Source organism: Peromyscus maniculatus, chromosome 6, assembly GCF_049852395.1.
Source record: "Peromyscus maniculatus bairdii isolate BWxNUB_F1_BW_parent chromosome 6, HU_Pman_BW_mat_3.1, whole genome shotgun sequence".
In the NCBI taxonomy this organism is placed as follows: Eukaryota; Metazoa; Chordata; class Mammalia; order Rodentia; family Cricetidae; genus Peromyscus; species Peromyscus maniculatus.
In genome coordinates, this window is record NC_134857.1 from 64,895,334 (window position 1) to 64,921,249 (window position 25,916).

General features: G+C 39.3%; 1 protein-coding gene and 1 pseudogene across 5 annotated transcripts in view; both read right to left on the reverse strand.

Annotated features, from left to right (window-relative positions):
• The window catches only part of Arfip1 (ARF interacting protein 1), an 84,268-nt gene that overhangs the window by 38,732 nt on the left and 19,620 nt on the right, over window positions 1-25,916 (reverse strand). For all 5 annotated transcript variants that reach the window (XM_042279219.2, XM_016003831.3, XM_006985324.4 and 2 more), the window contains 2 exons: window positions 19,762-19,863; window positions 3,912-4,020 (listed from right to left, as the gene is read on the reverse strand). In XM_042279219.2, the coding sequence (XP_042135153.1) occupies window positions 3,912-4,020; window positions 19,762-19,863 (211 nt within the window). The remainder of the gene's footprint in view (window positions 1-3,911; window positions 4,021-19,761; window positions 19,864-25,916) is intronic.
• Window positions 24,798-25,866, reverse strand: LOC102927041 (heterogeneous nuclear ribonucleoproteins A2/B1-like; annotated as a pseudogene).

Sequence of the window (25,916 nt, forward strand, 5' to 3'; positions counted from 1 at the left end):
TCAGTTCATTAATCTCTGTAAGAAATGATGTCACAACACAACATGACATGTGTATAATATATGTAGCAAATGATACAGCTTCCATACTAAAATGGCAACTGATGAGGTAGGATTTCAACTTGTTCTAGCATGGGCTCTAGAGATCAAACTCAGGTCTCCATCTTATACATCCAGCACTTAACCAACCACATCATCTTCCAAGCCTTAAGACTGTACTTTTTAGTTTAGATTAAACACACACACACACACACACACACACACACACACACACACACACACACACACTTATTTATTGTAGGAGGGATAGGCAATCATGGTGCACATGAGGAGGTCAGAAGAGAGCTTGCAGAAGTTAGCTCTCTCACATCTTCCATGATGTGGGTCTCAGATACAGAACTCAGGGTGTCAGGCTTGGTGGCAAGTGCCTTTACCTGCCGAGACATTTCATTGGCCTCAGACTCTATTTTTTAACAGCCATGTCTTGATTTTTGTTTTCAAGATCTTTACAAATATATACTGCTAAGATGCTGACATATCTCAGGAGGCACAGGCAGGAGGATCGCTGAGTTTGAGGCAAGCCTGGTCTACAGAGCAACAGGACAGTCAGGTTTACATAGAGAAGTCCTGTCTGGTCTTGAGAAGCCAAACACCAAGAACAAAGAAGACACTGCCACGTTTGCTTCCTTTGTACAGAGGAAGGGAAACAGGTCGCTAAGCAGATCGTTCACCCCTCGGCTTACAGTGCGGAATGCACACTGGGTCACTCAGAAGGTCTTTTTCCAAGACCCATGCAGCCAAGAATATATTCAAAATCCAAACTGCTCTTGAATAAAGAGATGGGCGTGGTCTCCTATTCCTTGTTCTCCCTCTCTGTTCTTGATCCAGCTGGGATCTCCTGCTCTCTTTCCCTCAACCCTTGCCGTTCATTGCTCCCACTCATGTCCAGGTTGCTCATGTAGATCTCAGCCATTTCTCCATCATTGGGTGATCCCCGTGTCTTTCTTGGGGTCCTGTTTTCTAGGTAGCCTCCCTGGTGATGTGAGTAGCAGTCCAGTCATCCTTGTTCCACATCTAGTATCCTCCTATGAGTGAGTACATACCATATTTATCTTTCTGAGTCTGGGTTACCTCACTCAGGATGATTTTTTCTAGATCCATCCATTTGCCTGCAAACCTCATGATGTCATTGTTTTTCTCTGCTGAGTAGTATTCCATTTTTTATATGTGCCACAATTTATTTATCCATTTTTCAGTTGAAGGGCATCTAGGTTGTTTCCAGGTTTTGGCTATTACAAACAATGCTGATATAAACATAGCTGAGCAAGTGCTCTTGTAGTATGATTGAGCATTTCTTGGGTATATGCCCAAGAGTGGTATAGCTGGATCTTGGGGAGATTGATTCCCAATTTTCTAAGAAAGCACCATATTGATTTCCAAAGTGGTTGTACAAGCTTGCATTCCCACCAGCAGTGGAGGAGAGTTCCCCGAGTTCTATATCCTCTCCAGCATAATGAGACCATGGTAAATGAAGACCACATGAGAAAAGGAAGAAACAAAGTGCTAAAGAGGCCCACAGAAATCCACAAAGATACCCCCACAAAAGACTGCTGGCAATGGCCGAGAGACAGCCGGGACTGACCTACTCTGGTGATGGGATGGCCAAACACCCTAATAGTTGTGCCAGAAACCCCATCCAAGGACTGAGGAATCTGGATGCAGACAACCACGGCTAGGCCCCGGTGGAGCTCCGGGAGTCTAATTAGCGAGAAAGAGGAGGGTTTATATGAGCGAGAATTGTTGAAACCAAGGTTGGATAAAGCACAGGGACAAATAGCCAAACGAATGGAAACACATGAACTATGAACCAAAGGCTGAGGGGCCCCCAACTGGATCAGGCCCTCTGAATAGGTGAGACAGTTGATTGGCTTGATCTGTTTGGGAGGCATCTAGGCAGTGGTACCAGGTCCTGGGCGCGCTGCATGAGATAGCTGTTTGAAACCTGAGACTTATACAGGGACGCTTGGCTCAATCTGGGAGGAGAGGACTGGACCTGCCCGGACTGAGTCTATCAGGTCGATCTCAGTCCTTGGGGGTGGCCTTGATCTGGAGGTGGTGGGAATGGGGGGTGTGCTGGGGGGAAGGGGAGGGGTGCAGGAAGTGGGAGAACAAGGGAATCTGTGGCTGTTATGTAGAACTGAATAGTATTGTAAAATAAAAGAAAAAAAAAGAGATGAGCAATCATATAAAAAGATAGATTAATGTTATCTGCAAGAGGACTAAGTACTGTCAAGACAAGGAGATCTACTATATGAAACCACAACATTAAAAAAGTTAATACAGTTCACACTAAACATTAACTATAGCTACTTAATTACAGCTCTAGATCCAAATGTCTGGTGGTTTTCTTCTACTCACTTAAAAAAAAATTCTCAGGGAACATCACAGAAGAGTGGGGTGAGGACCAGGGTAAAACAGTACCTTCTGGATAGGACAGGATCGGGACACTCATCAACTCTGGCAGCCAACATTTCAGCTTGAAGGGGAGGAGCTCATGAGCTCTAACCCCTAGCTATGGGCGGTTGATGCTGGGGAAGGGACAGTCCAAATTCTTCAGACCGTGGGCCCTGGCAGGTTGACCATGCACCAGTGGATGGTCCCACACCCATGTGAATATGAGCAGCACATTCTGGACTAAGTGTTTTGTTTGTTTGTTTGTTTGTTTTTATAAAGGCGAAGTTGGGAGAGGGTGAAGGGAATCTGGGAAAGTTAGGATAAGGAGTAAGGGAGAAGATGATCAAAATCTATTGTATGCATGTATGAAATATCAAAGAATTAATGAAAGTATTACACTAAAAACCCACTGAAAATGTTATAGGCAAGGTCATGAACAAAAGATTTTCCCTTTGCATTAAATATAGATACATATTTGCATATACATGTGCATATATACTTCTCAGATTATGTTCAGGAAAAAGTTATGGCAGGTCTAATTGCCTGTCCTTAAAAAGGCTGTTTATAAGACTGGCCTTTGTCCAGATCCTGGCAAGCTGACTTAAAAAAAAAATTTTCCTCCAGAAGTCTTGGGCCCAGGTCCTAAATTGTTCACACAAACAGTGTGGTTGAGGTTGAATGTCTACAGACTTCTGTTAAGTCTAGAATATTGATGGTGCTCACAGGAAGTCTGTGTGTGGAGTCCTAATAAAAGTCCTGTACACTAAGTGCTCAATGAGCTTCCCTCAGTAGCCACACTTTAGGTACGTTGTCACAACTCACAATGAAAGAGCTAAGTAGTCCTTGTGCACTGGCACTAGAAGACCCTTTGAAGATGTTGCCTTACTGACTGCTTGTAGTTGTCCCTGGAATAAGCCACAATGTAAGTATCGGCCGAGACTGAACATCAAGATGATCTTGGAGATCTCCTACATGCCAGGCACAGGAAAATAAAAGCTCCATTTTCTTATTGTTTTTTTTTTTTTTTTTTTTGAAATATGTAGTCTGCATTTATATAAATCAATACAGTTATAATTTTTGTGGTTACAACCAAAAGTATCTAAGTTAACCTCTTGAAATAATTTTAGAGCTTGATTTCACAATATTTTAAAGTGATTACTAGAAAGTGTTCCCAAGTAGTAACCTGAAGGAAGGGGTGCGCATGAGTGGCAGGACATGTGCCTAGTGTGTGAGGCACAGGCTGCCCTTGGAACGGTAAGAGTAAAAGTATACTGATACAGTCATATAAAGACTGGTGAAATCATTCTTAAATTATTTAAACTGAAGAGAAAGATGATTGTTTATGATCGCTTTTCATCACAGATTTAAAGAGCTCAAGGCTTGTCTTCTTTAACAGAAGCTGCACTTAGTGAACCTCCCCTCTTCCACTTCAGCCGTCTTTACAATGTGTGGGATCTTACCTTGCGATGCTCCTGCTTCAATAACCCCCTCTTTGGTACTGTCAAAGCCATGGGATGTAATTTGAGTTTCTGAGAGTCCAAGTCCAGACGGTAATGAACGCTTCAAATCCTTAGTAACATTGGAATAAAAGAAGAAAAAAAAACTTGGTAAAAGATCTCACATCACATAATATTTCAGAATTGTACCTTTAACTACATTTTATGATCTTTTTCTCTTTCTACAGATTATCCTTAAATTGACATGGCATTCTGTGATGATCAAATACAACACACCTTTACACTGATCACAGTTTAAGGTATATGGACACAGAAGGTTGGAGAGATGGGAATGAGGGTAAAGCAGGATGCATCTCAGTCTAACTAACAAAGACCCTTGTGGAGGAGGAGCGGGAAACTCTGGGCAGTCATGATCACGTTATTGTCAAAGCAGGAGGGCAGCAAGGAAGCTTCCAGGATCAAATGCAGCTGAAGTCTGCACTGAGAGATGGGTGAGCAGGAAGAAGAAGAACAGACAAAATAGGACATTTACTTCTAATTGAATTAAAAAAGGAGTTCTGACGAGTAGATGTGCTTGATTTGGTGAAAGAACTAATTTAAGAATATTAATGTGACACATGTAAGGACAGCTTAAAAGAATTAGAAGCTGAAGTCAACACCAATCATAAACTAGAGACCATTATATCTCATCTAAGGCTAACCTAAAGATAGAGAAGTAGAACAACCTCCCCCACAAAATGAAATTCAGGAATAAGTAAAATTAAAACATGATGAAAATCTGCCCCACATTCAGTATCACAGTAAGTGGGATGGATATCTGCTATATACAAGTGGCATCACAGACCATTTAGAAGTTAATTTTCATGAACACAACATGACAGGCAGGAGTGATATAAGTCAGTGGTAAACCCACAGCTGATTTTCAGCAACTCTCTCTACTCTGCTACTGGAATAAAAATACTGTAGCACAGGTTCAGTGACATCTGTGACAACAACATGATTTGCAGACAGCACTTGGAATGCTTGCTGAAGAACTTTCTGAATCTTGAGATTCCTCTAGCCCTTAAATGTACCCACTAAGTTTTTCTCGCTCAAGGCATTAGCAAGTCTCAACTCATTTTCTTGAATTTTTCCACTGTTACCAATGTGGAACTTGGCAACATATACAAAGTGTCCAAAATATAATTAATATGCTAAGTTTATCATCCTTACACTGCTGGGGAAAAGCATTTGCTCCACATCTATTTTGAGAACTAAAAACATTTCCTGAGGACAGACTTCTATGGAACTCTCTTCTCTGGTGACCAAGCATGAACTCGTGCCTTTCTCTACATTGAGATCACCTCTCAAAGAATCCTGGGATTCCATTAAGATTGAGTACCGGGTCTAAAACCTGACTGGCTATACCACTAATGTCCTTAGTGTAACCCTAAGCATTTAAAGAAATACAAGATTTAAAATTTATTTTTATTCTAGAGACAGGACTTTGCTACTCCACCTCATGTTGACCTTGAACCTGCAACCCTTCTACTTCAGCCTCTGGAGTGCTGGAGCTATACCTGTGTCACTATATCTGGCTTACCATACATGATTTGTAACTAAACACACAGGAATTGAAGCTATTCCCAACTGGGGATATTCCTGCTTTAGTATTGCTTATGATTATCCTTTTATACTCTGCTAAACCAATTTAATAACTGAAATATTACAATTCTCATTCTCTCTCTCTCTCTCTCTCTCTCTCTCTCTCTCTCTCTCTCTCTCTCTCTCTCTCTCTCTCTCTGGGGCAGGGGGGAGTTCAAGAAAGGGTTTCTCTGTGAGCCCTGGCTATCCTGGAACTCACTTTGTAGACCAGGCTGGCCTTGAACTCTCAGAGATCTGCTTGCCTCTGCCTCCCAAGTGCTGGGATTAAAGGTGTGCACCACCACCGCCTGGTTTAAATACATTTTTAAGATTTCCCCTAGATCCTAACTTCCCAAGAACAGAAAACTAAATATGCACCAATTGACTTCATACTGTTTTTATAGCATTTGTAGGCTGTATATAAACCTAAACTTCTCCCTTACTGTAATAGTGATTGTATGCTTTACTTTTAAGGCATCTCTGCTTAGTTTTGAAACACTCTGTTCTACTTATTCAACCTTAAATCTCGTAACTTTCTAGCTAGACCAGTAACTGAGTGATTTATCTCAATACATTAGGTGGAGGGAGCATGTCTGGGAACAGTTTCTTAATCCTTCAGTCCTCAACCTTGGCATTTCACCACACTAGTGTCTTCACTGGTATTATAACAAGGTGTGTCTCAAGTGATTTGTTACTAATAATGCCTAAAACAAAAACATTTATCAACTTCTGTGTGAAGAATATTTATATTGTGGTAGGGTCGAGGTTATCTCTACATTATAATATGCTTTCTAGACTGAGAGATGCAGGCAGAATACCTCAGAAAGAAAACAAAACTGTTCAGCACTTTGGTTATCAGTAAAGAGCTAGTTCTGATACCAAGTGGATTTATTACTTTAAAAAATAGCAATAATCAGTTTGATGTAATGGCTACAACATTTGCTCTGAGTCCAGTAAGATAAGCCTACACTGGGAACCTGGCTTAGTCACTTAATCACCATGTGATCCCAGACAGCTTCTCTAACTTGTTGAGTTTCTTTATTATAAAATGGAGATAATTGAGGGTTAATAATGCTTATTTCACAGACAACACACAAAGAGCACGTAGGACAATACCCTCTTGCACTAATTTATAAACAGAACTCTGTTGAATGTTTGAAGTGGGATCAATAGAAGATTATATATGTTTCATATAATTTAGGATGAGTGATTTTTACTTTAAGAATGACAAAGACAGTACAAGACACCAAAGTCATTAGTGTATCTCCTTATCATCCTCACAAACATGGAATTATAAGCACTCATCCTTGACCCATCGTTAAGTAATACACTTAACAATGCCATCTTAATTATATTAGGGCATGCCTATATTTAAAACTACCATATAATTAACTTCTAATATTCACCGACTCCACATAAGACACCTACAAAGAGCTTTTAAGTCTGAGAGCCTGGAGTTTTAGAACGTTGCACACTAGACGGGTGCAGTGGCACACACTTGTTAAGTCCAGCTGCTTGGGAGTCAGAAATAGGGCACACTTGAGCCCAGGGATTTGATGGCAAGAACACACCTCAAAGACAAAATAATAAATGAAAGCACACACTTAGAATATAAAATGATAATATATGTAACAGAAACTGCCTATGAATACAAAAATATAAGAAAGTCAGTCTTTAAAGGGTAGGCGTTCATTTTATACTAAAAATAAATGTATAGAGAGCAAACAAAAGAAGAGGAAGAGGCAGATCATGAATTTCAATAAAAGTAACTTAATTCATAGGGATGGCACTGAGCTATACCTTCTACATATGTTTTAGAAATCCCTTCTTTATGTTTTCCCTTTCCCATACAGTATAGGATTAAAATTTAAAGACTCAGAACTCACTTTTTTATTTATCATAATTTTCTGCTATTTTAACATCCCTATTGAATTTGACACAAGTCATCCACTTCATTTCCACAGTCTCTCTATTTTTTTTCACCTTGCATAAATCATAACAACTTTTTAGAGATGTATCTTTCAGTGAAGATAAGCTCACCTTAGGAAAAATATGAGGACTTAAAAAAAAAATCTAATCACTTAATTTGGACTGCCACCTTGGTTCCTAGAAATTTCAGCAGAAGGGTTTTAACAAAATTCCCTGGGTGTCAAGGGATATAAAAGCACAAAGAAGGACTGAAGTATCTCTGAGACACAGGTTGATCATTCTGAATCCAAATTCCCCAAATACGAAATGTCTTCAAAAACCATAAACTTCTTTAGTACCAACAAGCTAAATGTTCCCGACCGGTGCATGGAAATCTCACACAAAATGGCCTTTAGGTTATATGCATAAGGAATACAGGAAACATAAATGAATGCTATGAGGAGACTCGATCCTCAAGACTCTGTGTGTGTGTGTGTGTGTGTGTGTGTGTGTGTGTGTGTGTGTGTGTGTGTGCGCGCTCGCACAGGCAAATATTTCCAAATCTAAACCTCTGGGCATGTCTTCCAAGGAGTCCCCAGATTTGTTAATTGAGGTGTGAAGACTCACAGGTAATGCTGGTGGCATCATTCTGTGGGTTAGGGTCTCACACTGAATAAAAAAGAAAGAAAGGAAGAAAAATGAGCTGAGCACCAGCATCCATCACTCTCTGCAAGGTGACCAGCTGCCTCAAGATTCTGCTGCCATGACTTCTCTGTACTGACCGACTGTACTCTAAACTGTGAGCCTAATAGACACTCCCTTCCTAGAACAAGTACCTAACATGAGTGGTATACAAAGTGCATACGCAGGCACACTGGGGCAGCTGAACTCACCTGAAAGAACATTAGCCACGTGAATCATTTTCTTATAAAAGAACACTGTGTAAATTCTCACAAAGAAATAGTAGAGTAGAGTGCTGGGTATAAGGTGAAGTAGTAGGGACTACATAGATAGGATAGATATCTCTGATTATATACACTTTTAAATGACAGAAACGCCATCTACCTTATTACCAATGGCCTCCAGCCTGACAATGTTAGTACTTCATGGTGGCCAGGGTTCCTTGACTCAACAAGCAACAATCCTTCAAGAAACAAAGCTCTTGTCAATATATGGAAAAAGTGCAGCATCTGAACTGAAGCGGTACAAAATTCTGAAAAGGGACTAGTAGCTTGATGGTACAAAACAACTGGGGATGTAAGAGAGGAATGGATAACTTGTGAGATAATACTCAAAAGTCAGAGTGTGTCAACTTGTCTATTGGGGGGGGGGCATTATATTTCCTAAAGTAATACAATATAGGCTCACAGTGTACAAAATTTTCAAATGTGTCTTTTGCACATAATTTTTTTGTGCTTAGTTATAAGATATTGCATAGCTTAGTAACTTGTTGAATGTATGTGACTGTATTTATTTCTATTTTTACAAAGTCTATTTCAGAAATAATTAGTCCATTCATAACCAACACTAAATCCACACTTTACATTTTTATGTTGCTGACATTCAATTCAAAACTTAAAATGGCTTAAGTCTCAACTCTACTGAAACAATAGGTCAATACTGAAGTACTTAATACACTTAAAAATAATTTTCAATTAGCCTATAAGCAAATATGATACTTTAACAAAAACTTCAAATAAGGTTCCTATGTATTTTTTAGTACATTTTAAATAATACAAAATCAGACTATTTAGATTTCACAAAGCTGTGAAGGAGTGTTCATTTTAAGCCATGGGAACTTGCCTCCATTTTTCATATTTTAATACTGGTTAGAAAATGAAAGAATGCAAATTTTTTAAAGTTTTTTTTTTTGTTTTTTTTTTTTTTTGGTGTGTGTCTATCTGTCTGTGTGAGTGGCTGTGTGTGTGTCAGGGTGCCTGTGGAAGGTAGAGACACCTAGGAGCTCTTAGAGCTGGAGTTACAGGTATCTGTAAGCTGCTGACAAGGGTGCTGGAATCCCAACTTCAGTCCTCACATAGAGAGCAGCCAGAGCTGAGCCCTTTCTTCAATCTCAAAATGAAATTTAAAACCTAAACCCCTATTTGAAACTTGGCATAACTAGCTATTTTTGAACAACAGTGTGAAACAAGCATATCTAAGAACACAAAGTATTTGACAAATGTTTTAAAATCGACATCCTTGATGATGTGCATGATACTGGAACACGTGAGGAGAACTGCAGCAGAATTACTTGTCCCTTATTCTGCTAGAAGAAAAATATTAATGAGGGACTATTTCTCAACCAACATAGTGCATCCTTCAAGTATTTTATGAACCACAGTAGCTCCTTCTCTTGTTTCCTTACACTATATTCTGATTTCCAATTGTCTATCTTTAAACAGTCTGGTGTTCATCAACGGTTCTACTTTCTCTACCAGAGCCTAGGTCTTACCTCTCTTGTCTTGGTGACTATTCTTGTGTTCCTTGTCTCTTGTCCTGTCAGCCCTGCAATGGAATCTTTACACTGTAGTGAGAAACAACTTTCTTTGCCCTTCTCCCCCAATCCCCGCCCTCTTTTTCCACAGGTCTGACTATGCATCCATAGAGTGACCTTGAATTTGCTAAGAAGCCCAGGCTCACTTCCCACTCACGATCCTTCTGCCTCTGCCTCCCAGGATTGGGATCTAAGGTGTGTACCACCATGTTCATCTCAGACACAACTTTCTAAAATGTGAATGTGGTTGGGATAACCCATTTTTATACTTTTTTGTGGCTCTGCACTGCCTTTTTCATAAGTTAGTTTCTTAACATGGGTATAAGATTTTGCAGGGACTACAGTCCACATTATCTATCTGTGTCATTTCTCATACACTTTATGCACCCCCCTCCTCCAGCACACACACATTCTCTACTTTGGCCACCTTCTTCAGACTCTTTACCAGTGCTTCTGAAGGGAATATTCCTCAGCCTTCTTCATCTGTCTATCTTATCTTTCAGCTCTCAGTTTGATCAGCAATTTCTCAGGCAATATTTCCTCTAACCATATATAAGCATGTTTTATTTGACCAAGTCTATCATTTTTTCCCCACACATTATTAAAAAAAATCAACAAAGACTACATATCCACAAAAGCAAACAACAGCCCAATCAGCACAATTAAGGGTGCACGATGCAGTCAATCTGAAAGTATAATACCTCTCTCCCACCGCTCTCACAAAAGTAAGCATTCATTCATAAAAAAAAATTTACAAAATACCTCTATTACACACCTAGCATTTTTTTGAATAAGGATTCTTACCCCTCACTGCAATTACAACCAAATCACATGGGCTTCTGGAATAGCTATGTAATGCTAGTTACTCCATCTGGACATCCAGGATCCTCTGCCTGTTGTAAAATAAAGCAGTGAGAGCCAAAGGTCTCTAAGAAGTTCCTACTGAACTAGTATTCTGTAATTTAAGTTCTGAAGACCCTAGATTATACCCCCTAAATTTAAATGGAAAATTTGATAGTTTAGTATATGTATATAATTTTCTAAGGACTTCAGAGATGGGAAACTTCTGAACTATATGTTTTTGCTTGGGACATTCCACAGGAAAAGTTCCATTTCAGCTATATCTAACAAGGAAATTTCCCTAATCTGACAGTTACAGCTGAATTGACAAGAAGTTTCAACTGTGTATAATTCATGTTTGCTTCTCTTTAATTCAAGGTACAACTTGCAAATGTCTAGTCATTATTTAACAAACATGATAATAATATGCATCACATTTCATTTTTGCTTTCTATTTTGTTTTCTGTTGTTTTGAAACAGTCCTATATTTTCCAGCCTAGCCTTGACCTTATTGTGTAGCAGAGAATGACCCTGACCCTACGACCTCCACCCCCTAAGCTGAGATTATCAGGTTTATACCTCTTCACTGTTTAGTAGTTTTTTTTTAACAGCATCCATTGTAAATAATACACAGCTCAGAAGTTGAAGAGTAACCTGACTTCTGTGAAGATTAAACTTTAAAGAACAAAAAACTATTTTACTTTGAAAAAACATAGTATCTTTACTGAGGGATGGAGGAAGCACCTGAGATACACAATCACTGTCACCCTTTCTAGAGGTACTTATACGTGAGCCAAGGACTACAGTGCTGGGAAAGGAGTTTCTAATGTTGGCATTTCCATTATAATCTCTACAGACATGTGAATGTGGAGGACTGTCTACAAAGCAGGCTAAAGAAGTCAGATTAAAAACACAAACATCTGCAGTGAGAAACAAAAACATCAACTTGGATAGCTTTTACAATTTCATTGCTTGTGCCACAGTGACACCTGCTGGCCAAACAAATCATTGCAACTCAGGAAGTTACCACTTGGAGTTCAGGGGACTATCCTTTTCAAGTAACATAGCTACTATGTAAAAGGTGCTACAAAGTTTTAAATGAACAGACATGAGGGAAGAAGTATGTATGTATTTCTGAAATCTTTTAGGAATTCAGACACATGAGACTGTTTTAATATTCCATAAACATCTATAGTCTAATACCAGTCAATACATTTGACACTTCGTCCTCGATAAAATTTCATCTTTGTTAAAAGAAAAGATTCAAGGTTAAACCCAACTTCCTGTTCATTAACTAGGAAAATGAAATGAGAAAGTGACTAATGTTTAGGTTAAGATATACCTAATGGATCTTGAGTATAAATATATTGGCATACAGTCAAAAGATGCTTTTGAACTATTGTTTCCACTCTTGAAGAAAAGCACACAACTAAGATTAACTTTAATTAAAGGATACCAAATATGTAAGAGACCCATTGTCTTAGTTAGGGTTTCTATTGCTGTGAAGAGACACCATGACACCTTATTAGTGGCAACTCTTATAAGGAAAACATTTAATTGAGGGGGCTCACTTAGAGCTTCAGAGGTTCAGCCCATTATCATCATGGGGAGCATGGCAGCATGTGGTGCTGGAGCTGAGCGTCCTACATCTTGCAGGCAACAGGAAGTCAACTGAGACACTGAGAGGGATACTGACCATAAGAAACCTCAAAGCCCGCCCCCACAGTGACACACTTCCTCCAACAAGGGCATACCCACTTCAACAAAGCCACACCTCCTGATAGTGCCACTCCCTGTGAGATTATGTGGCCAATTACATTCAAATTACCATATACACGACACACACATTTTCACTAAGAGCAGGTACAAACAGAAACAAGCATTATGGTGTTGAATTTCTTGATGGGATGAGGTAGGATGCACTGGTTTAAGTATATTATTGCTTCTCTGGGGGCATCACCACTAATAAAAGTCCACACTGAATATGGAGAGGTCTCCAACACAAACACCTTTTTCCTTTCACTGCCTTCTAAGATGAAGTGAAACAACACCGTAGGACAATCCCCAAAAAGGAGAATCTGATAGTAACGAAGAGTCAACTTTCAAATCAGCGAGTTGTTTGCTTTGCCTGCATAAGGAACGTACTTCATCAGCACTACTCAACGGCAAGAGGTAATGTACAAAGTAACCCTGAAGAAGATTCTCACTGGAGCAATGAGCTGCCAGATATCCAGGTTGGAGCTGGTAGTTTTACCCATCTTCTGTATTACAATGAGATAATATGGTGCTGTTTCAAGGACAGACCAAGAAATAAGGCAGAGTTCAAAACCAGAGCCACATAAATGACCTAGATTTATATTAATAGCAAAAGCCCATAGTAGAAGAGTTCCCTGTCTATATAAAATTTTATAATACTTTTTATTTAATATATATTCTATTTAGTATATACTTAGTATATTTAAAATGTATTTAGTATATATTTGAAAGTATAAAGTCTCACATAAGAACAAATTTATTAATATATAATTTACAAAACTGTAAATAATAAAAATGTAAAGTATCCATGAGTAATAATGTACTGTGAAATAACTACAACCAAGCTAATTAACATATTAACATATCTATCACCTTAGTTGCCTGTGTGAGCGTGTGTGTGTGTGTGTGTGTGTGTGTGTGTGTGTGTGTGTGTCTTGAAGTGCCCTAGATCTTAGCAAATTTCAAGTATGTAATACACTATTAACTGTGTTATGCATTGTGTCTTCAGAACATACTCAAAATCTAAAGCTAACTGCCACCCAGCACCTGCCCATCCTCCCCATCCACCCTCCTATTCTTTTTCTGTTTGGAGGGTTTTAAAAATAACAACAAAAAGAGACTCTCACTACAAAAAATGAGATCATACATATTCCCTTTCTGCATCTGGCTTAACTTACTTAGCAGAGATATCTTCCATGTTAACCCATGCTATCACAAAGTGCAAGACTCACATTCCTTCATTCTCATATTCATATTCATATTCTCCCTCACCATTTCTCTCTCTTTTGTTTGAAACAGAGATTCACATTGCAGCTTAGACTGGCCTAGGACTCTGAGTCTCAAGCATCAGTCCTCTGTTTTTCATATTTTAACGATGATATTCCTTTGTGTGTATATACATGTGTGCTTGTGCACAAAGCTATCTGTATTTTCTGCCCCTGTTTAACCATAACAGATACCTAGGTTATTTCTGTATCCTGGCTACTGAGAACAACATAAACAACTGTAATTTTATTTCTTTTGATTATACACCCAGAAATGAGATTGTCTCTTTTCTACTTCTACTATCCTAGAACTGTTCTGTTTTTAATTTTTCAACGAATCTCTATACTGTTTCTTTTTATTTTATTATTATTATTATTTTTTTATAATAGCTGTTTACATTTCCACTATGGTGGTTCGAATGAGAATGGCTTGGGAAGGATTAGGAGGTGTGGCCTTCTGGGAGAGGTGTGTAACTGGGGGCAGGCTTTGAGATTTCAAAAATGCCACACTGTTCCCAGTTAGCTCTTTCTGTCTCCTACTTATGGATAAGGATATAAGCTCTCAGCTACTGCTCCAGCACCATGTCTGTCTGCCTGCTGCCATGCTCCCTTCCATGATGATTATGGATTCACCCTCTGAAGGCCAAAAAACTTTTCTATAAGTTGCCTTGGTTTAGGTATCTTAGCATGCAATAGAAATGTAATTAAAACATCCACCTATTATGTTTAAGGGTTATCCACAATATCCCCAATATTTGCTTCACATTTATGTACTGTCTTTAAAAGTGAAAGAGAGACAGAGAAAGACACACATGGAGAAAGAAAGACAGAGACAGACAGACAGACAGAGGATGAGAATGAAAACGAGTAACCGCTAGGCAAGTGCTCTAATACCGAAAGTGCCCCCATTTTTTTGCCTTCTGATAAAAGCTACTCTAATAAGTATGAGATGGTAATTCACCGTGGTTCTAACTTGCAGTTTCCTGGTGGTCAGTGACGTTGACCTACATTTTATCTTTGTCGACTGGCAGGCAGTCTTTTTGGGAAACGGTGACAGTTGTATCTCAGCAGTAGAGTACTTGCCTAGCATACATTAGGCTCTGGGGTTTCACCCTTGGCACAAGAAATAAGGAAGAGGGGGCAGAGAAAGACAGAAAACAAAGTTTACTCAGGTGCTTTGCTCATTTTTTAATTGGGTTGTCTGCTATTGACACTTTGGACATTAGCTGCATTGAATATATCGCTTGTAAGTATTTTTTCCCATTCTGTAGTTTTCTTTTCATTCTGTTTATTGGCTCTTTTGCTATGCAGAAATTTTTGAGTTTGCTAGAGTTGTTTATTTTTGCTTTCAACGTTATACCAAAGAACTCACGGCTAAAACTTTCTGTATGCTTCCTTCTAGAGATTATATAGTGTCCAGCAGAAAGTCTTTAATCCATCATGAGCTAATTTCTATGTAAGATAAAGATTCCATTTCCTTGCTCACTTTTTGTCTTGTTTTAGACAGTCTGATTCTATAGTCCAGGCTGACTTTCAACTTCAGTAACCTTCCTAGCCCAGCCTTCCAAATACCAAGATGACAGGTATGGACTTCCACAACCAGCCTTGTTTTCCACGGACAGAAAACAAGGCCTTTTAGCAGATGGTGCTGGAGTAATTGTATAATATTAATTTAGAAGGGGAGGAACAAACTGTGGCTTCTATTTCAGATCACATTCAAAGTTAAAGTTAATTCAAGATAAACCACACACCTAAGCATGAGAAGCAAAATACAACTTATAAAAGAAAGTTTGTTCATGATACTAGATTTCTTAAATGGGATAGCAAGGGAAAGACTGATAAATTTGACTCATTAAAATGATCAATTTCTGGCAAAAGGGGGTAGAGTACAACTGTTAAGACTGAACGGGACAACTACAAGGGCCTTAGTCGGCAACCTTGCTCACTAAAAGATACCACTAGGGTGAATATGACCAAAATACATTATATTTACATATGAAATTGTCCAATGAAAGCCTCTGTTTTGTAAAAGTAATATATAACATGCTTATATTTATAGAGTACAAAAGCCTGTGGTGGAAGGAAGCTACTATCTACCTATGTAGTAGGTACATCCAAACAGGGAACTTACACCCAGAATATAAATTTCTACAAATCACTGAGAAAAAAGTTCACACCTAATTAACTAGAAAAGTCACTTCACAAAAGACAACATCCAAATGGTGAGTCCAGCTGCTCAACAGCATTAGTCATCAGAGAACTGCATACCAGGTTATCACTATACCTCTGTAAGAATGGCTAATGTGGAATTATCCACCAAACACCAAGAGCTAGCACAGATGCTGACAACTAGAACGGTCATTCACTGCTAGTGGAGCTGTCGACTGGCTCAGCGGCTTGTCACACTGGAGTGGAAAGGCGGCTTTATTCATAATGGACCAGGACTGGACACATCCCAGCTTCCCACCAACCAAATTACAAAGAGAAAATTATTATAACACAATTAAAAGAACAAAAGACTGCTATACGCAACAATACAAATGAGTTTCACAGATGTTTAGTGGAAGTGAGTTCACAAACTCTAGACTGATAATCCACTGATAATAAAAAAAGGACAATGAAAAGCAGTCCATGTTTGGCATGCTTACACATCTTACATTTGGGAGACTGAGGCAGGGGGGTCACAAGTTTGAAGCCAACCTAGGATACATAAGAAGACCCTGTCTCAGCCGGGCGGTGGTGGCGCACGCCTTTAGTCCCAGCACTCGGGAGGCAGAGCCAGGTGGATCTCTGTGAGTTCGAGGCCAGCCTGGGCTACCAAGTGAGTCCCAGGAAAGGCGCAAAGCTACACAGAGAAACCCTGTCTCGAAAAACCAAAAAAAAAAAAAAGAAGACCCTGTCTCTAAACAACAAGCTAAATGAAGAAATAACTAAGTAGAACAATCTAGACATATTTACATTAGTGGTAGTCACCCTGAAAAGGAGAAGGCATACTGCCTAGCAACAGGCAATGAGGACATGGTCTGAGTTCCTGGATACTCTGAATCTTTATTCAGTGGTGGTTTCATAGAGCTTCACATTTCACACTGGTGCTTCTTTCCCTGTGTATAAGCTATACACAGGAATTTTAAGAAAAAGAATAGGCTAAAGCTGGTGTCTTTTCCAACACTGAACCTAACTTCAATTGTTTTTCCCTCGAGACAGGGTTTCTCTGTGTAGCCCTGGCTTTCCTGGAATCACTCTGTAGATCAGGCTGGTCTTGAACTCACAGAGATCCACCTGCCTCTGCCTCCCAAGTGCTGGGATTAAAGTCGTGTGCCATCACTGCCCAGCTCTAACTTTTTGCACTGGGGATGAATTCAAAGCACACACTCCACCACTGAGGTAATCCTAACACATGCTGTATATGGTGCATTTTCACTGCTTACAGGTCTTCAGCTTTCACTAGATATTTCTGCTGTCTGTTTGTTTGTGTTGAGACAGAATCTTACTCTGTAGCCCTGGCTAGCCTATAACTTACTGTGTCGATAAGCTAGCCTAGAACTCGCAGCAATCCTCCTGCACCTCCTCCCAAGTGCTGTTATGGTCGGTCCACCTTCAGATAGTCTTTTAGGGTGTCAATTCTCTGGTGGTAGGTATTTTTTTCATTACTATATTCCCAGTGTCTTGTGTGGCACATAGCAGTTACTTAATAAATATTCACAGAATAAATGTGCTAAAGTAGTTATCAAAATTTAGAAGAAAAATGATTAAAATTTTGTTACAATGAGTATTTGAACTAATAGATATTTTTTAAGTAACTGGTAGCAGTAATTTGAGTTTCCTTATTGTGTAGTTTTATCTTGGAGGTAAATGATTTCATTGTATGCTCAGAATTTGATTCTTCCTTCAACTACTCTATTTTTGGACTATACATGCCCAATTAAAGTACTTGAAAGTGAAATAAATAACTAGTGTAAATGTGGTCTGTCCCTGGTGAAATTTATGCTGCCAAGGTAGTAGTAGTCTTCAAAGTGAGGCTTCTAAAAGACATGAATGGCTTTTCTCATGAGACTGGGTTCATTCTCTCAAAAACAGGCTGTTCTGTGTATTCCTATTCACCTCTCGCAGACGCCCTTTCCCCATGTGATATCAGGTTACAGCATGACGCAGCCACCTGACCTTGAACTTCCCTGCCTCTACAACTGTCAATTACACAAACCTCTTTTCTTTATAGTCATCCTCAAGTCCTCTGTCCTGGCAACAGAAAACACTAAGATGAATCTCAGGCTTGACAACTATCACAGAGCGCTATCTAAAATAGAAGTTCCCAACCAGAAGGGAGTTTCTCCCCAGCCTCACAGACACAGCCATATATGAAGCTCATCTGCTCATTAGAAAAGAAAGGCACCATGAGCAGGTAGCAGGGAAAGGTCAAGGCTGTGCTAACCCATTACAAAGCATAGGCCCCACAACAGAGAATTAGTTGACACAGCTAAAATATCACACAAAGATTTCATTCTTAAATGGAAAGCTGAAGCCTGTCTGAGCTATAAAATAATTTCAGAACTTTTCAACCACTAGTTTTTCAATCATGCACATGCACAGGCACACACATACACACACTCACACAGAGCTGGGCATGCTGGTGTGTACATTTAATCCCAGAACTCAGGAGGCAGAAGCAAGCATATCCCTCTGAGTTCAAGGCCAGCTTGGTCTACATAGTGATTTTCAGGATAGCCAGAGATACATAGTGAGACCCTGTCTAAAAAAACAAAGAACAAATCTAAAAAACAAAACAACCTTTTCAAGACCACAGAAACCATATTTTTAGTTAAAGTTGTATACTCTTATCAAATGTCATTAGAAGAATGTTTAATCCCCAAAATAACAAGTATCACTTTCATTTCTGCCCTTATAAGGCATATTACTCATCTCACCTACTATTAATATCCTAAAGAGAGTAAATATTTTTATTATAGAAACAGAAACACTCTCAAGGTTACACTGTTAGAAATGACACAGCTGAAATTTGAACTCAGATTATTTCCAATCTCATATTCCTTTAAAATCATTAAACTGAATTCCAAATTTGGAGGCAGAGCAAAATTAAATACCCTAGGCTATGGTTGGAACTCAGTGGTAGAGTGTATGCTAAGCTTCACAAGGTCCCAGGTCCAATCCCAGCACACACCCATATGAAAAAATGCACCTTAGATTTCAGTTTCTTTCTGAATCAATTATGCCATTTTCGGGATGTTAACTATTTTGGTGGTTTGAATGAGTCATGCATAGGTTCATGTATTTGAACACTTGGTCCCCAGCTGATGGCGCTGTTTGGGGAGTCAGAGCCTCGATGGAGGAAGTATGCCATTGGGGATAGGCTTTGAGAGTTCATAGCCTCACTACATTTCCTGTCCTCAATTTATGCTTCCTGTGTGTGGACAGAAATCTGATCAGCCAGCTTCCTGCTCCTATCTCTATGCCATGACTTCCCACCTACTATGGACTCTCTGGAACCAGAGCCAAAATAGCCCCTCTTCCATAAGCCACTTTTGGTTATGGTATTTTATCACAGCAACCAAAAAGTAACTAAAACAACAGCAAAATCAAGAACAGCTACTTAGGAATTATGTACTTTTAAAAAAAGCATTAGATGATATGAAATTTTAAAAGGACATATTAATATTCATAAATAATATTTAAAAGGATAAAATACTACTCTAGTATTTTTCCTTATGAAGAGTAAAAAAGCTACGTAAAATTATATGCCAAAATTGTAAGATAAACTGTCATTCTGGTTAATGGCATGAAAGTTTAGTTAATAGTTTTGTTGCCTATTACTAAGCTAAATAGCAAAGCTTATGGCCCTGAAGCCTTGGCAAATCAATGTCACAGCCTATCCAGTATTCCTTATAACAACCTCAGATTATTGGCAAAAACTTGTCATGATTCTTTGCATTAATAGAAAGTAAAGTGCTCTTACCCTGTGATAGCCATGTTCATGGGAGTCATCAACTTCTCCATTACTAGTTACCGGAATTTCCGCTGCAGAGTTTTTGGGAGACTCTTGAGCCATGTCAGACTCCTAAATTAAAAAAAAAAAATTAAAGAGAAGAGAAAAAGCCATATAAATACCAAACTATAAGAGGTACATTTTAAAGACTGTATTCACATACACTTACTACCTAGCAGACTAATATTTTTATAACTCGATAAATTTTTATATATATATATATATATGTTTTGCATGTTTTATGCATGTGTGTATAAATAGTCAACATGATGACAATACAATAAAAAAACCACACCTGGCTGCTTTTACTGCATTCAATCTAAATTCCCTGATTTAAAGAAAAGTTACATATGACAAGTACTGGGGGCATCATCCTTGCCTCTTAGAATTATGATACACTACCTCTCATAATAGAAGAAATACGACAGAAACCATGCTTGGTGTGTAACTTACACACACACAGTCTACCTGTCCTATTTAATGGGCTTCAAAGTGAGCTTCTGTCTACAGGAAAAGGCTGTTTGTTTGTTTGGTTTGGTTTTCGAGACAAGGTTTCTCTGTATAACAGCCCGGGCTGTCCTGAAACTCTCTGTAGACCAGGCTGGCCTCAAAGTCACAGAAATCCTCCTGCCTCTGCCTTCCAAGTGCTGGGATTACCGGTGTGTACCACCACACTCGGCCTCAAAAAGTTTTTTTAATATAACAAAAAGTTTTAAATATGTGTACCAGGAGAACTGAAGCTTTATCCACCAGCTTTATAATTCTAAAAGCAAAGTAACAGTGAAAATAGACTCCTTAGTTTTATAACTATATGAAGTATACTTGTTCAGATTAAATTATAAGAGAACATCAATTATTTCTGTCAAAACATTTCTATTTCAGTAATGATTTTAGCTTTTCTGACAAATTAATGTGAGAATTTCATACAAAGAATCTTCAAATTACTTTCTCCAACTCTAAATTTTTAAAACCTTCAAAGTAAACAAAGTTTATTCAACTTGCCATAGAGAACCAGTGACCTTTCCTTCTCCATTTTTAGTCACTGATGTCTTTAAAAGTGCTACATATGCCTTAAATTAACAATGATAGCTACTAAGATAATGGCACTGAAATAAGTACTTGTCAGAGGTGGAATAAGTAGCTCCCAATGTAAATGTGTTTCAATGCTAACACCTGAATCTAGCTACTGTCCAAACTCCACTGCATGTGTGTTTAATCTACAGACTTGAATCAAAAAAATGCAATTAAGAAATGATCAGCAAGACTCTAGGATTGATAACACTGAAAAAAAATTCACTGAGCATCCTCTGGAAGAATTGTTTTGTTTTTTTGTTTTGTTTTGTTTTTAAGAGATTCAAAACAAAACCTACTGGGTTCTCACTGCAAGGGTCCCATTCTCTAGGACATCACCAACCTAAAAGAGCTCCATTTCCTATTCTCAGTTGTCCAGGTGGGTGGAGGAAGCCTGACCCAACTTGAATGTGGGACTCATGAAAATAGTCTTAAGGGGCTAGCTGCCTCTTTCCACCTACAACCAGCTCATCATTTCTCTCATCTTTCACCAAGGAGAGTGCTTTCTCCCAAATATCTGCTCTCCTACTTCCCCGTAAGTGCACAGTAGCACCCATCAACTACAGTGGACCAGTGCAGAGTACAGACATCCTCGAGCAATAACCAATCCAAAGACATAATGTGGAATGACCCAACATCAGACTCTAAGGTTGTCGGGCCCCCTTACATAGCAGAAAAAGGATTCCTCTGTCCTCTGGTGATCAAATGGCCTTCATGGCAACTCAACACTCACAGGTGCCACCCAAAGGGCTAAACTTCCTGCTGTCTCCCAACTTGTGGCAGCATAGCTTCCTTTCCCCAAATTGGCAGAACTACTGAAGGAGCAATGACCCTCATACTCAGACTGTACTCTGAAGTATGCATGGTCAATAAATGATGTTTTACACAGAATGAGAATAGAAAAGTCCAACTACCTGTCTTCTCTCCATCTCTATGTGTATATTTACACACACACACACACACACACACACACACACACATCACACAGAATCTCGAATACAAATTTGGACAATCTCCTTGACTTTTAGCTAGGAACATGTACAGAAAGCTGGCCTTTTTAAGCTAGTGGAAATTTAAGGAAAAGGGAAGGTGAAAGAGCATCCAGGAAAGGATAGATCTAGTAAGTAAGGGAATCTATTTCTATCTACATCTCCAACCCTTGAATTTTATTGGGATGAATGGACCCAAAGGAGTTCAACCAAAGAGCAAAGATCTAAATAGAAGAATCACCATAAAGAAACAGTTTGTAATGAAAGCCAAAATGAGAAAATTACTCACTAAAACAAAGTAAATAGTATTAAAAGAGAAACCAACAGCCTAGACTCCACAGCCTAATGCTCCTTTCTCAGGCACTGTCCTGTTGCTGTGAAGATACACCATGACCAAGGCAACGCTTATTTAAAAAAAAAAAAAAAAGCATTTAACTGGGGGCTTGCTTACAGTCTCAGAGGGTTAGTCTGTTATCATGGCAGGGAGCACAATGGAACACTGGCAGGCACAGTGCTGGAGAAGTAGCTGAGATCCTGATCCACAGGCAGAGAGAGAAACACTGGGCCTGGCACGGGCTTTTGAAACCTCAAAGCCCACCCTCAGTGACTTCCTCCAACAAGGCCATACCTCCTAATCCTTCTAATCCTTTCAAACAGTACCACTCCCTGGTGATCAAGCTTTCAAATACATGAGCTGATGGGGGCCATTCTTATTCAAACCACTACAGTTCCCAGTGTCCAGAATACAAGTCAAAACATAAAATAAACCAAGAAAATGAAATATATTCCCAAGGAAAATCCAATCTAGTCTGAGATGATGAACTAATGAAGATCTAGAAGCTATTATTTTCAATTATATAAAATGACAGTTTTGGCCGGGCGGTGGTGGCGCACGCCTTTAGTCCCAGCACTCGGGAGGCAGAGGCAGGCGAATCTCTGTGAGTTCGAGGCCAGCCTGGGCTACCAAGTGAGTCCCAGGAAAGGCGCAAAGCTACACAGAGAAACCCTGTCTTGAAAAACCAAAAAAAAAAAAAAAAGACAGTTTTTTTTCCTGTTGTTCTTTTTTTTTTCCTGTTTTTTGTTTCTCTGAGACAAGTTCTCATGTAACCCAGGCTGTATTTAATTGGGGTTGACTTCTAATTATCTTGTCTCCACCTTCCAAATATTGAGATAATAGGCATGTGCCATGACATCTAACCAAAAATGAAGTATTTTCAATGACTGAAAATCTCATTGACAGGAAAAAGGAAAAAAAAAAAAAAAGGCAAATCAAAAAATGAACCCCTGGTGTGGTGGTAGCGCAGGCCTTTAATCCCAGCACTTAGGAGGTGAGGTCAGCCTGGTCTATAGAGTGAGTTCCAGGATAGCCAGGACTACACACAGAGAAATCATGTCCCAAAAAAAGAACCCCTGAGATGGGCTGCCACTTGGTGGCAGAGAACTTGCTTGCTATGATAGTTAAACTGACAGTGACCTAGGAGTCACGCCTCTGGGCATGAATGTAAGGGTTTACATGTAAACTGATTAGGTAAACTGAAATGGGGAGATAGACCATTATTCCAGGGGCTGAGGTTCTGTACTGAGTGAAAAGGAGAAAAGGAGCTAAGCACTAATATTTATCACTCTCTCCCTCCTGACTATGGACACAATGTTGCCTATCACTCCTTCCACCACGATGAACCACATCTCCTTGAAAAATAAGCTAAAATAAACCCAATCTTGTTGGATTGTTACTGTTAGTTTATTTTTGTGGTGTCCATACTAACTGAGGCGATTTCTCAACTTCTGATATGATCTCACTGAATTCAGAGCAAGAGATGTTCCATACAATATCATAACATCATACTATTGAAATATTATAACACAAATAACTCGAGCATATATAAAGGGAAAATATTTAGGAACTAGTAAGTTTTGTATTACCTTTGCTTTAAAGCCATGTTTATTTAGTTGTAAGTTTAAAGAATTATTTTTATTTTTTTATTTACATGTAGTTCTGTGTGCATTTTTGCCATACATATGTGGGTGCCCATGGAGGTCTGAGGAAGAAATCAGATCCCCTGGATCTGGAATTACAGGTAGTTTTGGGTCCTCTAATGTGGGTGCTGAGAACTAGATTCAGTTCCTCTGGAAGAGCAGCAAATGTTAATTACTGAGACATCTCTCCAGACCCTAATCTTTTTTTTTTTTTTAAGATTTATTTATTTATTATGTATACAATGTTCTGCCTGCATGTATGTCTACAGGCCAGAAGAGGGCACCAGATCTCATTACAGGTGGTTATGAGCCACCATGTGGTTGCCGGAAATTGAACTCAGGACCTCTGGAAGAACAGTCAGTGCTCTTAACCTGAGCCATCTCTCCAGCCCTCCAGACCCTGATCTTAAATTCATACAGTTGAAACTTTTAAAGTAACAGCTGGTCTGCAGATTCTTAAAAAATTGATAATCAAATTTGCAGGCCAGTGCAGTCCACTGAATCAATTTGAGGTGAGGGAATTAGTATGAGGCACATACTTTATCCAGCTGGAGTGCAGGGAACAACCCTTTAAAAACCAGTATGCGTGTTTGGAGACAAATAAAAAGCTGATCACTCTTCTCACTTTCCATTTTATAAGGTATGACTGAGATAAGGGTTTCCTTAGCACTGGTTTGGGGTTTTTTTGTTTGTGTTTTTTTTTTTGGGGGGGGGTAGGGAATTTGAGACAGGATTTCTCTGTGTAACCCTGGCTGTTCTGAAACTCACTCTGTAGACCAGGCTGGCCACCTGTCTGTCTCCCAAGTGCTAGGATTAAAGGTGTGTTCCACCATTGCCCGGCAAGCACTGTTATTTCAGTAACCTAGAGCTGTTCTGTCCACTGAGCTTTCATCCTCTCCAATTTATACAGTGAAGACCATAGCAAATGGGAAGAATCTCCACTGGCTCCTCCCACCATACCTCCTCACTTCCTCCACTGCCTCCAGGACCACAGTTTCCTCCATGTTCCCAATAACACCAAGGTTTCCACTCTTCACTGGACCATAGTTAGAAGGTTGCAGGTTATAATTTCTCAAATCACTGTAATTTCCACTTCTGTAATTTTCTCTTCTATAGTTGTCATAACCACAGCCATAACCCCCAAATCTGGCTGCCATATCCAGGTCCTTCACCACCACATCCTCCTCTTCTTCCTCCAAAACTTGTACCTTCAGGCACACCTCCATACCCATTATAGCCACCCCCAAACCTACATCCACTTTTATACCCATCATACTCTGCACCCCCACAAGCACACACAAATTGCTTCCTGGTCCTGATCCTAAATTTCCACAGCCACCACAAGAACCCCCAAACCTCCACTTCCACTCCTAGAACTTGAGACTTCCTGCATTTCTTACCTAGACAATATTTTCCTTACTTCCGCATTTTTGACCCTGATGGTTTGATACTTTTGCAATACAATTTATCCACAGGATCATGATCGTAAGATGTAACAAAGCCAAGGCCTCACTTCCTTCCAGACTGCCTATTAGTAATTATTTCAATAGTATCAATGTTTCCATATTCAAAGTAATCTCTAAGGTGGTGTTCTTTGGGATCTTCCTTAATCCCACCACCAAACAGCTACTTCACAGTCACAAGGGGTCCAGGTTTTCCATAATCCTCTCTTGATATGGAATGTTTGACTCAACTACTCTCCCATCTATTGAAGGAGGCTTGGCAGTCAAGGCAGTATCAACCTTGGCCAGGGATGAGAAAGTCACAAAATCAAATCATCTTATCCTTTGCTTGAAGGATGTCTCATAACCAGTCTGTGAACTTTCCCCACTGATCCTAGCAGCTCCTTAAATGTTCTTCTGTTGGTTTCAAAATGTAAGTCACCAATGAAGAGTTTACAGAACAGTTCCTTTTCTGTTTCCTCTCCAAAAGAGCCATTTTAAAAGTTTTCTCCAATGCAGACTCTTGTTTTTAGCCTGATTTCCAGCAACAGAGCAAGATGAGAAAGACTTCCACACACGGGCACAGGACTCGCCATGATGCTGTAGTGAGAACTTCCATTGTTCAAGAAACTTTTGCTGAGAGCAC